This window comes from Octopus bimaculoides, chromosome 20, assembly GCF_046866305.1.
Source record: "Octopus bimaculoides isolate indiv1 chromosome 20, ASM4686630v1, whole genome shotgun sequence".
In the NCBI taxonomy this organism is placed as follows: Eukaryota; Metazoa; Mollusca; class Cephalopoda; order Octopoda; family Octopodidae; genus Octopus; species Octopus bimaculoides.
Window position 1 is genome coordinate 30,754,135 of NC_142947.1, and position 15,000 is coordinate 30,769,134.

Here is a 15,000-nt window from a genome sequence, read left to right on the forward strand (position 1 = left end):
CCTCTCTTTCTATTTATTTCTTTCTTTCTTTTTACCATGTAAAAGCCACCTCTGCTACCATTCTGTTATTGAAGGTTGATATGTTCGCATCTATTTCTGGATATTTACACTATCAGGACTTTAACCTGCATGAATTTACACAGGATTGCACCTAAGGACTTAGGGACGGACTTCTGCACGACTGGAAAGTTGAACTGTGAACTTTTATGTCTTTTTTTCCTTCCCTTTCTTCACTTCCTTATTCCTTCTATCCTGTCCTCTGTCATCATTTCATTAATCTATACCCTTTTCATTTTCCCTGTTTGTCTCCATACTCTGGGATATCCCAGAATCAGCTATAAGACTTCGAATTTTTTTCCAATGATAATAATAATAATAATAATGCATATGACTTGAGATGTCTTGCCTTAACGTTTGTTCTCTTTAACAATTATATATCCGCTATATCGGAAATCTACAATGGCTCCATAACTACTGTCTTGGCTATAACCTTGGAGCCCTGGTAATCCATTACAGCACTTACCTAGCGTACCTAGTCGTTTAGATCACCTGTGAACTAAACCCCCCATATTTTGTGTACATATATATTATCCTATGGATCATGTGGTCTCTATTTCAAAAACAGTAGTATTTATTGAGAAGAACACTTAGTTACTGTATCAGGTCATATGATTACATAGAACCTTCCATACAGATTCAAATGGTCCCTATTTTATAGAGGTTTGTGTACTAAATTGGACAGATCAATTTAAAAGCTTCTTTACTGACTCATGTGGCCTATTACAAGCAGTAGAGGATTTGTTGAGGGAACATCCACTTGCTATATTGAGCAGATTAAAGGATTACATTGATGTTCCCATCATGTCATTGTTATTAATGCTATTGAGAAGTGGGTAAGCTGGCAGAGTTGTTAGCATGCCAGACGAAATGCTTAGTGGTATTTTGTCCATCTTCATGTTCTGAGTTCAAATGTCACTGAGATTGACTTTGCTTTTCATCTTTTGGGGTCGATGTAATCGACTAGTCCTCTCCACCAAAATTTCAGGTCTTGTGCGTATAGTAGAAAGGGTTATTAATGCTATTGAGTCTTCCCATTTAACAGCAGTTGTTGTTGTTTTTGTTTTTGACAGGTGCCACGGGGATACATGAAATTCTCTCATCCAGGTTTTGCTGTTGCTGTTGCATTTGAAGTGGCCCAACTAAAGGATGTCCTTATTGATGTGGTACTGAAACATTGCTGGCAGAACACAAAGAAGATGTATGGCATCTAAGAGGTTTATTTGATAGTTCACCAGACTGATGTACTGATGTTTACACATGCACACACATACATACTAACATGTATGCACACATTCACACAGATAAATATATATATATATATATATATATATATACACACACACACACATATACATACACACAGATACACATAGGCACATACCTACACTTTTCCCAAACAACTAGTAAACTTTAATATTTAATCTAATGTTCTCAAAATAAGAAATATTTATTTTTTAAGATGCTTTGGTTTTCATTTATAAAATATAAATATGCACATGTGTTGTTATTGATTAACATGTGGTTGAGCAAACCTATGATCAGTGACATTCCATCAATGACCAATCCATCTTTCTGTTTCAGATACAGTCTATTTAGGACTACACTATTCAACATGTACTTTTTTTTAAGATTGTAGGTTGTGATTTATGGAATTTTTTTGTGTTATTTTGAAGGTAGTCTCCTTTGTTGTTTGGTGTTTAGCTGTGCAAAGACGCTATTGAACATATGAAATGTAACAAATATGTATGTATTAGTATTGTAGTATATGTTGTCATTCTGCAAATAAACACATTATTTGTAGTTTAATACTTTGTTACCAGCTTATATGTCAGCTTTTTAAATGAGTTCTCCATGCCTGTGTTTTTACAGGTGTTTGGTTTATATATGTATATGTGTATTTCTTGTATGTATGTATGTATGTATGTGTCGTTACAATTGGAGTGAGTCTGTGTGATGAATGATGAACTATAGTGTGTGTTTGTGTAAACTCACTCATATACACATGGATGCTCATTACCATGAAGATACTACAATACTACCCCAATAACTACAGACATACATGAATACAACAAACACTAACATGCACGTTCTTCCCTCTTGCACTCACCACCAACAAATTATAAATACCAGACACTCAAAAAGACCATGGCAGAGAACTCATTGAAAAATCAAGTTGTGTGGTAAAATACTTTGACAAAGCAACTAATAATACAACTTGTGTGTGTGTGAAAGAGAGAGAGAGAGATCCATCAGCAGAATGGCTCTCCCAAAATCTATCATCTGTTTCAGCAGTTTCATATCCAGGATCATATTAAACAAGAAATATATATGCATTTACAACTTAGTGAAGATTGGAAGTTTCAGCTTCAAATAAATAAATATGTGTTCGTGTGTATTTTATTTTGCATACAAAAACAGTGCTTGTACAGCTTTGTGTTAGAAGTATACAGAACTGGAATGTTTGTTTATATGTAATACAAACAGTTCGGTGATTATTTGAATTATGGTTTTGTTTGCTCAGCATTTTTGTTAACTTCATACATCAGTGGATTAAAAAGAAATATTTGGTAATGGTGTAAACTGAGATAACTGTGTTTTCAAAGTTCTTAAGCCTCTTTTTACTAGACGTGTGCATTTTATCATGCATCAGGTGAGTCCTTTGAGAAAATCTTGAGGGAATATTAGGGGTCATGTCAGCAGGCTGAAGTTTGCTTTTGATTAGAATTGAAGCAAGGTAGCACCTTGGAATTCCTCTTAATATCATTTATTTACAGCTGCAAAGATTGGTCTCATTACTGTTCATAATTCCCATATTCCAATAAAGAGATTTTTACATGGTTACTTGACCTGATGGAAATAGCAACCAAATCTTCAATTTGCACACTTGTCTTAGAAAATATCAGATGATGTGGCCTGGGGCCAACTGAAGTCTTTTTCTTTCATATCCTGGCACTCAAAAAAAAATACACTCCAAGAAACAAACTTGTCTTTTCACTCTGTGCTGTTACTATGCAAATGCACCCATGCTAGTGGCACATAAAAAGCACCCAACATCACTCTGAAGTGGTTGACATTAGGCAGGACATCCAGCCATAGAAACCATGCCAGAACAGATAATTGGAGCCTGGACAGCTCTCCGGCATGGAAAACAGACATTAAGCGATGATGACGATGGATGATGTACATATATTTACTATGAAAATTTGGCTGAGTTGGTCTTTTCATTTCCATATTCAATGGGTACAGTGATATATTTGACAATAAAATATAGCATTTTAAAATCTAAATCATTTATTTTGCCCATTTAAAAAGGTCACAAAAGAAAACAAAACATTATTTTCAATGATATGGACATTACCTAATGGGTAAAAACAAGAAATGAATGAGGAAATTTTTAGTTGATTATAGCTAAACAGGACTTGTTTAGCTGGAATTGTGAGTGATGTTGCATTTGGTAGTGGAAGTATCAACTGTTAATGCCACAAATGCTTGGCATTGATGAATCCAAAAATTCAGATTTTGGTTGTGTAGCAGCTAATAATAATGATAATAATTCAAATATTTTTGAGAATTGTAAAAATTGTTCAACCTTATACTTGGATTTTTGGATTTGTTCAAAGAAAATTTACATTTTTTTCTGAAGTGTGGGCAGAAATTTGCTGGATATTTGAAAAAAAAATTCAGTTATCATGCTAGGTAGGAATTGAACCTAGACCTTGTAAATGTCTTAGTGTATGTACTTAGCAACTATACTACAGGCACTCAGTTTAAATTAAACAGTCATAAACATCTTTTGCATCTACATCTCTGAGAAGGTTCTTGAGCATGAGAAAATTCCATACCCCCTTTCTTTTTTCTCTTATATAAAGGTGGTTGTAGCTGTTTTGCTCCAGGTCAGATCTGACCAAACAGACCTGATCAAAGGTATTCTAACCCATGAATGTCCTCTTATGTTATATATCAGAAATTACGTAGTCCAGTATATTGCCATTTTAAGATGACATGGCTAAGTGTCTTGTAGTTGTAAAGAGGTTAAAATTGGTAATAATGTGAAAATGATGAAAATCCTCTGTTATTGCTGAAAGATCAAGTAATTGGTGTGATAGGTAGGAAATTTGGCTGCTATTTCTAGTAAGTTGATCAACCATATAGAGGCTCCTCTTTAGGTTATTGTAGGTTAGTCAGGTCTGTAGGAAAAACAGACATGTAGGTGGAATTCTGCTTTAAGCACGCCATATAACACCTCAACTTTATTTTTTGGAGTTTTCTGAAAAATGTTTGTGAATTTGTGTTCTACATATGGGAATTCATAATATCATGCAAAAAAAAAATTTTTTTGTTTCATTTAAGGGCAATTTGGCTGTTATTTTTAGTACATCTCATGATCACCTGATGACCTTCCTCATTTTTTTTTTTGTCACTCTGACGTATTGATGTTCTTCAATATTAAATACATTTAATGGAATGATGATGCACCCAATGGTGGTCTGTTTCTGGGATTTAGGCAAAAAATTCAGACTTTCCGTATTTTAAGCTATGACTTTAAAAAAAAAAATTCAAAAAAGTAAAACTTTTAGGAATGTTTTGGGATGGGGCAGGGTTAAAAATTCTAAAATAGAAAATTTTGTTCATAATCGTATGAATTCCTGTGTGTAGAACACATTTTCAAAAGTTTTCTGAAAATTCCCAAATCTCTAAAAAGTTTTGAGGGATTACATGGGATTCTTAAACCAGAATTCTGCCCTGGTGTATTCCAGTAGGTAGCTGTCCTGAGAAGAAAGGATTGGGTTAAGTATTGAGTCTGGGATTAGGAGATAGCAAGGGTGGACCTGGTTAAAGAGAGTATGCAACTAGTTTACAAACTGGAAGTCCGTTACATAGAGTTAACACAAGATGTATATGGTGTGTTATATAAGTAATATCACGGTGGCAGGCATGGCCAAGTGATTCAGAAGTTTGTTTCGCAGCCAGAACATCCTAGATTTGAATCCGACTGTGTAGCATCTTGGACAGCTTTTATTATAGTGCTGGGTCATCTTAAACCTTATGGGTAAAACTGAGTAGGCATAAAATGTGAAGTTATCAGATGGACTGCACCTGTAGTTCAAAGACATATCTTTACCAGACACTGTCATTCTGATTCTGCCTTGGGAATACTCATTCACTTCCAGGTAGTTCAATTAATCAATCAATCAATGGGAATTATTGCTATTGAAACAAGTGGAAAATTCATTTACCCTAATGAATATTGTTTATGTAGTGTGTGTGTCACAAGGGCAGGAACAAAATTATAGTGGAATTTAGACTTTATTATAAATGCTATTTTCCAAATTTGAAATCTCTTCCTGAAACCCAAGGATGGTAAATAATCTCAATATCTTTCTTCTCTTTTAGTTTTTTCACTCTAACTTCTTGTTCTTTATTGATAGACACATTCTGCAAGGAGAAAGAATACTGTACTTTTCTAGTTGACTTTGAGTAAGAAAGACAGTTCCCATTACTTTTTCACAGAACCTCCAAGGAAGTTCTAAGATTGGAGACCTAGTCCGAATACTTGTGACAAAGTAGACTCCCTTAAAGGTGCTCAGGCATGTAGTTGGGAGTGTTAAACTGGAAGATTATTGGTTGTGACATCCAAGGTTTGCTGTGGTGTAGAGGAAAATGTTATTTTCCTGGTACAGGTACTAGAAACAGCAAAGCATTAAACTGAATACTTGGCAATGTTTAGTTTCAACTGTCTGTATTCTGAGTTCTAATTGTGTCAAAGCCAACCATGACATTATGGAGTCTGGTTAAATAGTCTACACTGCTTCTTCCTCCCAAATATATTTCTATGTCTGTGTTAAATATATTTTAAGTGTTAGGAATGACAAAAATTGAGTACCCAAGAAAATACATTATCCCTGTGGTCTTTTCCCTGAAGTGAGCTCTCTGAATAATACTTGGTATGTATCTATATTTAACAACATACAGTATACAGAGTAAAATAGCCATTCATAATTTGACAGACCTACCGGAATATTCAAAAGCTTCAATCCTGAAGTGGGAGTATTTAATGCAGCCAATAAAGCATCCACACCGTCATACTGTACAAAGTTCCCTTGTAACTATAATAAATACAGACATGATTAATATATATCAGATAAAGGATTAATGGAGATGACATGATAATGCATCAGCTTCACATTGGATGAAGAAAAAAATTAACTGTCCTTTTCAGAGAAAGATGTCGTCTCAGAAGAAGAATTACAGGTGAGGCAGAAAGGAAAGTTTCTCTCTCTGGGAGAGTGAATGTTAAGGGAAGTAGTTGGTAATTATGAAATGTTTTTAGTTAAGTATGAATGTAGATAATTAGAGAAAATTGAGTCAGATTTAATTCATTTAGCTGACAGTTTCTGAACTGGAAGATTATTTATGATTTGCATTGGACATGGGAGAAGGAAGGGTCCACAGCTCAAATGAGAGGCAGCTTGTCACGAGGTGTTCAGTTGGGCATCACTAAAATACTCTGTAAACCTACCTGTTAATCTCTGAGCCATTTACTGCACATCAAATAACCTACTTAGTTTGTATTGGATGTGTGGGGGTATTGAGGAGGATTGGATAGGTATGTTTATAAGAATTTATGTAGTAAAAGAATCTCAATTGTTTATTATGCAAATTGTGTGGGGTTGAGTTTAGATTCTCAATTTGAGTGGAATAATTATATTGACAAATACAGTTTGTTATGGTATCTATAAAAACTGGTTTATATTAGTAAATTCAATTATTCCTGATAATTGATGTCACATTTTCTCTTGTAAGAAATACTGGCAAACAAAGTAAAAGACATGCTTTATATATGTATATAGAGGAGAGAGTGGATAAACAAGAAAAAGGTATTCAACACATTTAGTAGGAGTTACAGTTTGCTTCTGTTGTGTGAGACTTCAAGTTTAACCGGCTCCTAACAGGAGCTTGTCTCATGCTTTGGATTCAAACCAAAGCATGAAAGAAAAAGGCTCCTCTTAGGGTCTCCACAAAACTTGAAGTCACATGGAACTGAATCAAACTTTTAAATAATATGTATGTATATATATATCATCATCATCATTTAACATCTGGTTTCCATGCTGACATAGGTTGAATGGTTGGACAGGAGCTGGACAGGAAGGCAGGAGACTGCACCAGACTTGTGTGTCTGTTTTGGCATGGTTTCTACAGCTGGATGCCCTTCCTAACACTGACCACCCCACAAAGTGGACTGAGTGCTTTTTATGTGGCACCAGCACAAGCAAGGTCAATTTTGGCATGGTTTTTACAGCTGGATGCCCTTCCAAATGCCAACCATTTTACAGCATGGACTGGGTGCTTTTTACGTGGCACCGACACAGGCAGGGTCACCAAGTAACTTGCAAGACAAAAAACTTTTGAGGGGAGGGGGCATTGGAGGAGGTGATCTTATGCTAGATGATGGGAGGTTAGAGTGTGACAGACAGAAACAGTTGTCTTGTTATAGAGGAGGTACATGGTTACCTGGCCAGCGAGAGAGAGAGTGTGATCAAAAATGAGGACAGAAACAGGTGTGCTGCTGTAGAGGTATATGGCTACCCAGCCAAAGAGGAGAGCAAGAGAGAGGTGGTGGTGAAGTGCCAGAGCAAACCCTCAAGGTATGAAGGTCATAATATAAGGAGCAGGATATTGCCAAAGAAAAGTGAGTAGGAAGTAGAGACTTCACAGGGTGTTGGGGTGGGGAATGCAGTGACTGGTGAAAACCTAGGTATATAAAGGGGGTTTGGGGACTATGCGATAGCAATAATACAGTGAGGACAGGATTGGGGAGTGAGAGATAAGCATAGTGCATGAAAGGAAATGTGAGGAAGAGATGTAGTTTGGTTTGTTGGGGTAAGGGGTGTGAAAAGTTTAGTTGTTATGTGTGGGTGGAACACAGTGCTTCCAGAACTTGTTTCAGTTATTAGACTGTGGCCATGCTGGAGCACCGCCTTAAATTTTTTAGTTGAATGAATTGACCCCAGTACTCTAGAGTGGAAAGGAACAACATTTCTTGTATGACAATGATGTTTGTTTACAACTATCCAATAATGTCAAGACAAGGGTACACAAGTGTATATATATTTATGACCAGCTTCTTTCAGTTTCCATCTATAAAATCTACTCACAAAGATTTGGTTGACTGGGGATAAAGTAGAAAACACTTGCCCAAGACGCCATGTAGTGGGACAAACCACAGCTATGTCTGTGCCTGTACACATAAATATTACATAATTTAAAATCCCTAGGACAGTTTAGTTGGAGTACAAGGTGTCAGCAGAATCAGTCGATTAGAACTAACAGCAGTAGCATAGAGAGCCGAACCAGTTACAGAGATGACATGTTGAGCATGTACTAGTTATACAATATTCACTGATAGTTTAGTTTGATAATATGAAAGGCAACGAAATAGCAATGCACACAGAAAATATTGAAATTGTGTTTCTGCTTTCACCACTTCTTGACATTACAAAACCAACAACTTTCCACACAAGTATTGCAAACTGACAACAAGGAACAGTTACAAAATTGTGTTTGTATTTCACTAGTCTAAATTTATATTTGGCATGCATAAATGTAGAAACCTAGATAAGACACCACAAAAGTTCCTCAACAAAACTACTGAGAAATATGCACCAACACAAATAAGTTTAAACTATAAATATTGGGTAAGATTTTTAGCTGCCAAATGTTTATAACTATTAGGGACCAAAAATTTTGTCTGACTGTAAATGTAGGTTAATCAGTCCCGCTAAATGTGAGGTTGGACTAGCTAGCATAGTTCTAAATAGTGTTAACAATTGCATTAGGAATGCCAAAAACTTGCATCAATCAGTAGAATATTAATAATGATTTCAAATTTTGGCACAAGGCCAGCAATTTCGGGTGAGTGGGTAAATGCTCAACTGGTATTTATTTCATCAACCCTGAAAAGATGAAAGGCAAAGTTGACTTAAGACTTCCTCAATGTTATACATGGAAGCCAAATGAAAAATTCCTGTATTAATGTAGGATCATGCAAACCATATTAGTGTATAAGAATCCCATCTACAATATTAGCAGAAGGTGTTCAATCTTTGCTTGAGTAAGGTAATATTTGAGGTTGCCTCCTAATACTATAAAACCTTATTAACTTGTAAATTCAAAGAGAAAAGTATCTACACAACTCACACCTTGCTTCCTACAAATGAAAAGAGGTTTATATTTCACTTTTTACTCATCATAATAGCTAAACAGCTACAGACTTTAACTGACAAGCATTTTCCTCCTGATTGTCTAGAAATCTTTAACAGATACAATCTTAAAATTAGCTATAGTTGCACATCAAACATGGAAAACATTGCACATATCTAGTATCAAAACTGAAGATATTAATACAGGAAACCTAATACATGTCCACAAGACAAATCTTGCAATATAGGAGCAAAAGACAATTAAATTTAGTAGAAACACATACATTACACAGGTTGAATAATCAAATAATTTAAACAAATTACTTAATCATACATCCTTCTGTAAACACATTGGTAAAAAGAACACCATGAAAGTGGCCAACTACATTTGGAAGTTAAAAAGTTTCAGAGTGGAGAATTAAATGAGACATCCTAGAAAGCTCTTATCCCTACTAAACTGAAAGTAAAATGTGGTCTGTGCACAGCAGAGAAGAGAAGAATCTTCAAAAGCTTTGATGAACAAGATGCTTATCTAAAAAAAAAAAAAATTGGAGATAATTGGGAGATGTAGTAACTTTGAAAAGTACCCGTTATGCAACTGGGAAACACCATCTTCACTACATGCATGCGCAAGCTCCTCATATTGTTTCATCTCAGAATTTCTTCAGGGTTTACTCTTGCGACTTTCTTCCCATTATTCACCCATTTTGCATTTAGTTTCCGTTTTCCCACACTTCTCCTCCTCCCATTCACTGATATTACTCTCCCTTAATTACATTCAACTCCCCATCCCCCACCAACTTCAAATAATTAGTTTCAATGTTCTAGCTTACTTCTGCTGTTTACAGCAGCACTTGGAAGGAACGTGTGTAGCGTGTCATCATCGCATTGACCATGACAGAGGAAGTTGTCATAGTGATACCTGCTCAAAGACCTACGCAAGGTTGCAGAAAGTGTATGGAGAGGAGTGTATGAACCACACAGAAGTGTATGAGTGGTTCAGACATTTCCATTTCCAAGATGGTCGAAAAAATGTCAATAGTGACAAACGTTCTGGGATACCTGCAACCAGCAGAACTGAGAAAAACATTGCAGATGTGCATACAGCTGTGAGGGGAAATTGTTGAATCACCATTCAAGAGTTATCAGAGGATGTGCAGAGTAGTTATGACATCACAGAGGTCAGCTGTCCTGCTGATGTGAATATCTCTTTAAAAATCAATGAGAAAAAAGATAACTACGGACAACTACCATTGGCGCTGGACTAAATCATGTGCAGCTGGCACTTAAAAAACACCATTTGAGCTTGGCCATCGCCAGTACTGCCTAACTGGCCCTTGTGCCGGTGGCATGTAAAAGTATCCACTACATTCTCGGAGTGGTTGGTGTTAGGAAGGGCATCCAGCTGTAGAAACTCTACCTGATCACATTGGAGCCTGCTGCAGCCACCTGGCTTGCCAGTCCTCAGTCAAACCATCCAACCCATACCAGCATGGAAAGCGGATGTTAAACGATGATGATGATGATGATATATATGTGTGTGTATATATATATATATATATATATATATATATATATATATATATATATATTTGTAAATACTATTATTATTATTGATAAACACACACACACATAAGACAGCAGTGTGTGATTTGAGGAAAATGTACCTGTTGTTTCTATTTGTAAATATTGTTATTGCTGTTGAGATACACATACACACGCAAGACAGCAGTGTGTGATTTGAGGAACATGTGCCTGTTATTTCTAGCTGGTGTAGCTACCATGTAAAAGTTTTTATTCTTGGCTCATTGATACACATAAACGTATATTAGACAGTAGAATGTAATTCAAAGAGAAATTGTATAATTTTTCAGAAAATGATAAGTGTAAAACCTAAAATGATAGAAGTTAAAATACGCAGGTTTATTTAGGACTATGTAAATAGACAAGCATACACTTACATAGACACACACACATCTATATGTATTCATGTATGAGTTGTATGTGTGTGTGTGTATGTAGTGTGTGTATGTAGTGTGTGTGTCTATGTATTCTCTCTCTCTTGCTATATATATATATATATATATATATGTATCCTACTGAAGTTTACAAAGTATGGAATGTGTCTTTTAAATGTCGAACTACCACAATGAGATTTCATATATTCTGTTTCCACTTGACATATGATGTTAATGGCAGTATGTGTAAATTGTAGTGAGTGACTTAATTGGCTGACGAAGATGGAGACAAAACTAGTTTGATCTGCGCATGTGCTGTACGTTGAGAAAAAAAAAATTAAGACAGAGTTATGTATCTTGTTAATTGTATGTAAAGAAAACAGACAAACTGAGCACGTGCATTTGCACAAAATAACTGTGATTATGTGTATTATGTTTTTTTTCTGCATATGTAGGCGCAGGAGTGGCTATGTGGTAAGTAGCTTGCTTACCAACCACATGGTTCTGGGTTCAGTCTCCACTTCGTGGCACCTTGGGCAAATGTCTTCTACTATAGCCTCGGGCTGACCAAAGCCTTGTGAATGGATTTGGTAGATGGAAACTGAAAGAAGTCCGTCATATATATATATATATATATATATATATATATATATATATATATATATATATATATATATATATATATATATGTATATGTATATATGTTTGTGTGTCTGTGTTTGTCCCCCCACCCAACAACTGATGCTGGTGTGTTTACATCCTCGTAACTTAGCGGTTCGGCAAAAGATACTGATAGAATAAGTACTAGGCTTACAAAGAATAATTCCTAGGGTCGATTTGCTCGACTAAAGGCAGTGCTCCAGCATAACCGCAGTCAAATCACTGAAACAAGTAAAAGAGTAAAAGATATGGGTGTGTTCTTAACAAAGTTCAGGGAACTTGTTAAATTTCTTCCAACCACTTGAGGTATTTCAAATTTTGCCAGCTTTTTTTCATATTTCCTACACTGATGTATGTGGTTTTGTATGCTGAACATTGAATTCTTTTTGAAAAGGATTTAATGGAAACAGAATTTTTATTCTCAAATTTTTGCTATGTATTTAAAATACATTCAAATAGTTTTTCAAATAGGTCACACTTTGCTACATGAATTCATGGAGATATGAGTCTACTGTAGAAGGATGAGTGCCACAATGCTGTTTATTTCCACACCTAACACAGGCTCAAGTACTTTCTACTTCTTGAGTGTCAGTTCTGTCTTGAAGGCTGACAAACTTAATGTTGTGTGTGGTTCACTGTTCTATGCTGAAAGTGGCAGCCTGGTATCTCTGGACTGTGCGAGTATGCTCGACACAGATTGCTGTAAATCTTTATTCCCAATAGAATCAATTGTTGTACCTAGCAACATAAAAACAAAATTGAACTCCTAAGAGGAAGGGTATCCGCTTCTAACTTTGTGCTTTTTCTCGTGGATACAGATACTCGGCATTTTCTGTTACTACAGAAACAATATGTGTTATCATGACAACAGACACCAGTGATTTTTGATATGTTGGCAGTTTTTGATTAGCTAAAATTGCAGACTTTAAAATACTTGAAACTTCTTTATTATCAATTGCTAGGAAAAAGGAATGCAATGTTTGTCATCAGTATGTGAAACCACATAAGTGCAGAAAATTTGTAAAACATCTAATGAAAATTTGAAATACTTCAAATGGTTGAAATAAATTTAACATCTGTATGAATGTGATCTTCTATAACTACCAGGTGTGAAGGACCCCTAGCTGCTGTCACAGCATCCTTTTAGGAAAGGGATACTCTGGTGTAAAACCTGTGCCCCAGCTTGGTCATACTCTAATGACCTAAACAAATAAAAGAGAAAAAGAAGAGATAAAAGGGTAGAAAGAATAAATTCTATGATTCATACTGTAATTATTTTTGACAGGTTTCAATGGAATAAAAGCATTATCATTTATATAATTATGTAATTAACATTGATAATTAATCAGTTTAAATGTAGTGTGTAAACTATCACATTTCAGTTAATCATGCATGTTAATTACATAATTATATGCATGCTTTTGACTAACATAATCACATCTATTCATATATTTATAAATACATATACACATACCTACATATATTTTAATTTTATTCACCTTACTTTGAGTTGTATGGATAGTACCGCACTAACTTGGTGCTTCAACTTAAGCACCTAATTCAACAGAATCTCAATTATTTCATTATATATATATATATATATATATATATATGGAAAAAAAAGTCATGGTAGAAAATGCTAAAAACATTTTATAAAAAACATTTCAGTACCGGTTTCGGTCATTGAGATTTTTTTCAACTGTAAGTATGGAAAACAATTAAATTTTGGAAAAATTAAATGAAAAGTAATAATAAATCTCTGAACGAGGTATAAACAGTAGCTGCACGACAACATGAAGTATATTTGCCACTTAAATGCGGCTAACCCCTAAGGGCGAATGCTACTGTAGCTTGTAGCCCCAGGAGAACATCTCCTCCAGCTGGCTATTGACACACTTTCTGTGCCCTGTCGGTATTTGCAAAGGGAAGTCATCCTTCCCGTCGTCGATCTGAGTGATATGCACGGACCTGGGTTTCTGGTTATTTACCCTTCGTCAGCGCACGACAATCACCGATCTTCGATGCGAAGGGGTCCCAATTCAAATACATATATCCTTTTTCGAGTGATGAAAATTCACTGATCTCGAAAAAGTGTAAACAAGCCATAATAAATCTCTGAACGAGGTATAAACAGTAACTGCAAGACAACGTGAAGTATATTTTCCACTTAAATGCGGCTAACCCGTAAGGGTGAATGCTACCCAGAATACCCAGAAACCCGGGTCCGTGCTTATCATGTCAGGTTGACGATGGGAAGGATGACTTCCCTTTGCAAATACTGATAGGGCACAGAAAGTGTGTCAATAGCCAGCTGGAGGAGATGTTCTCCTGCTGCTACAAGCTACAGTAGCATTCACCCTTAGTGGTTAGCCGCATTTAAGTGGCAAATATACTTCACGTTAAATGAAAAGTATTTTAAAAGAATATTTGCATAGTATACAAGGGTCATTTTCCTTGTTTCTGCCTGTCTCTGTCTCTCTTCAAATACTTTTCATTTAACTTTTCCAAAATTTAATTGTTTTCCATACTTACAGTTGAAAAAGTCTCTTTGACCGAAACTGGTACTGAAATATTTTTATAAAATTTTTTAGCATTTTCTACCTTGACTTTTTTTCCATATATATATAAACTCGTGTGTTCCTTTTCAACCTTCTACATATATATATATATATATATATATATATATATATATATATATATATATATATATATATATATATAAAAGTATGTATGTATATAATATCATCATCGTCATTTAACGTCTGCTTTCCATGCTAGCATGGGTTGGACGATTTGACTGAGGACTGGTGGACCAGGAGGCAACACCAGACTCCAATCTGATTTGGCAGAGTTTCTACAGCTGGATGCCCTTCCTAACACCAACCACTCTGAGAGTGTAGTGGGTGCTTCACGTGCCACCGGTACGAGGGCCAGTCAGGCGGTACTGGTGACGGCCACGCTCGAAATGGTATATTTTATGTGCCACCTGCACAGGAGCCAGTCCATCGGCACTGGCAACAATCTTGCTCAAATGTCTTTTCACTAGTGGGTGAACATGTGGCATTCAGTCTTTGCTGGGAGTAGTCAATGTGCAACCGTTGATGTACATGAGTTGGTAG

At 35.7% G+C, this 15,000-nt stretch overlaps 2 protein-coding genes across 7 annotated transcripts in view; one reads left to right on the forward strand and one right to left on the reverse strand.

Annotated features, from left to right (window-relative positions):
- The window catches only part of LOC106874283 (uncharacterized), an 11,270-nt gene extending 9,404 nt beyond the window's left edge, over positions 1-1,866 (forward strand). The window contains exon 7 of the mRNA XM_014921955.3: positions 1,131-1,866. Within this exon, the coding sequence (XP_014777441.2) occupies positions 1,131-1,271 (141 nt within the window). The 3' untranslated portion in view covers positions 1,272-1,866. The remainder of the gene's footprint in view (positions 1-1,130) is intronic.
- The window catches only part of LOC106874277 (uncharacterized), an 85,853-nt gene that overhangs the window by 10,119 nt on the left and 60,734 nt on the right, over positions 1-15,000 (reverse strand). For 3 of the 6 annotated variants that reach the window (XM_089338320.1, XM_089338319.1, XM_089338317.1), the window contains 2 exons: positions 6,075-6,167; positions 5,349-5,496 (listed from right to left, as the gene is read on the reverse strand). In XM_089338320.1, the coding sequence (XP_089194446.1) occupies positions 5,380-5,496; positions 6,075-6,167 (210 nt within the window). In that variant the 3' untranslated portion in view covers positions 5,349-5,379. Of the gene's footprint in view, positions 1-5,348; positions 5,497-6,074; positions 6,168-12,985; positions 13,084-15,000 lie in introns of those variants that run through there. The other 3 variants (XM_089338321.1, XM_089338318.1, XR_016237643.1) reach the window with 2 other exon arrangements.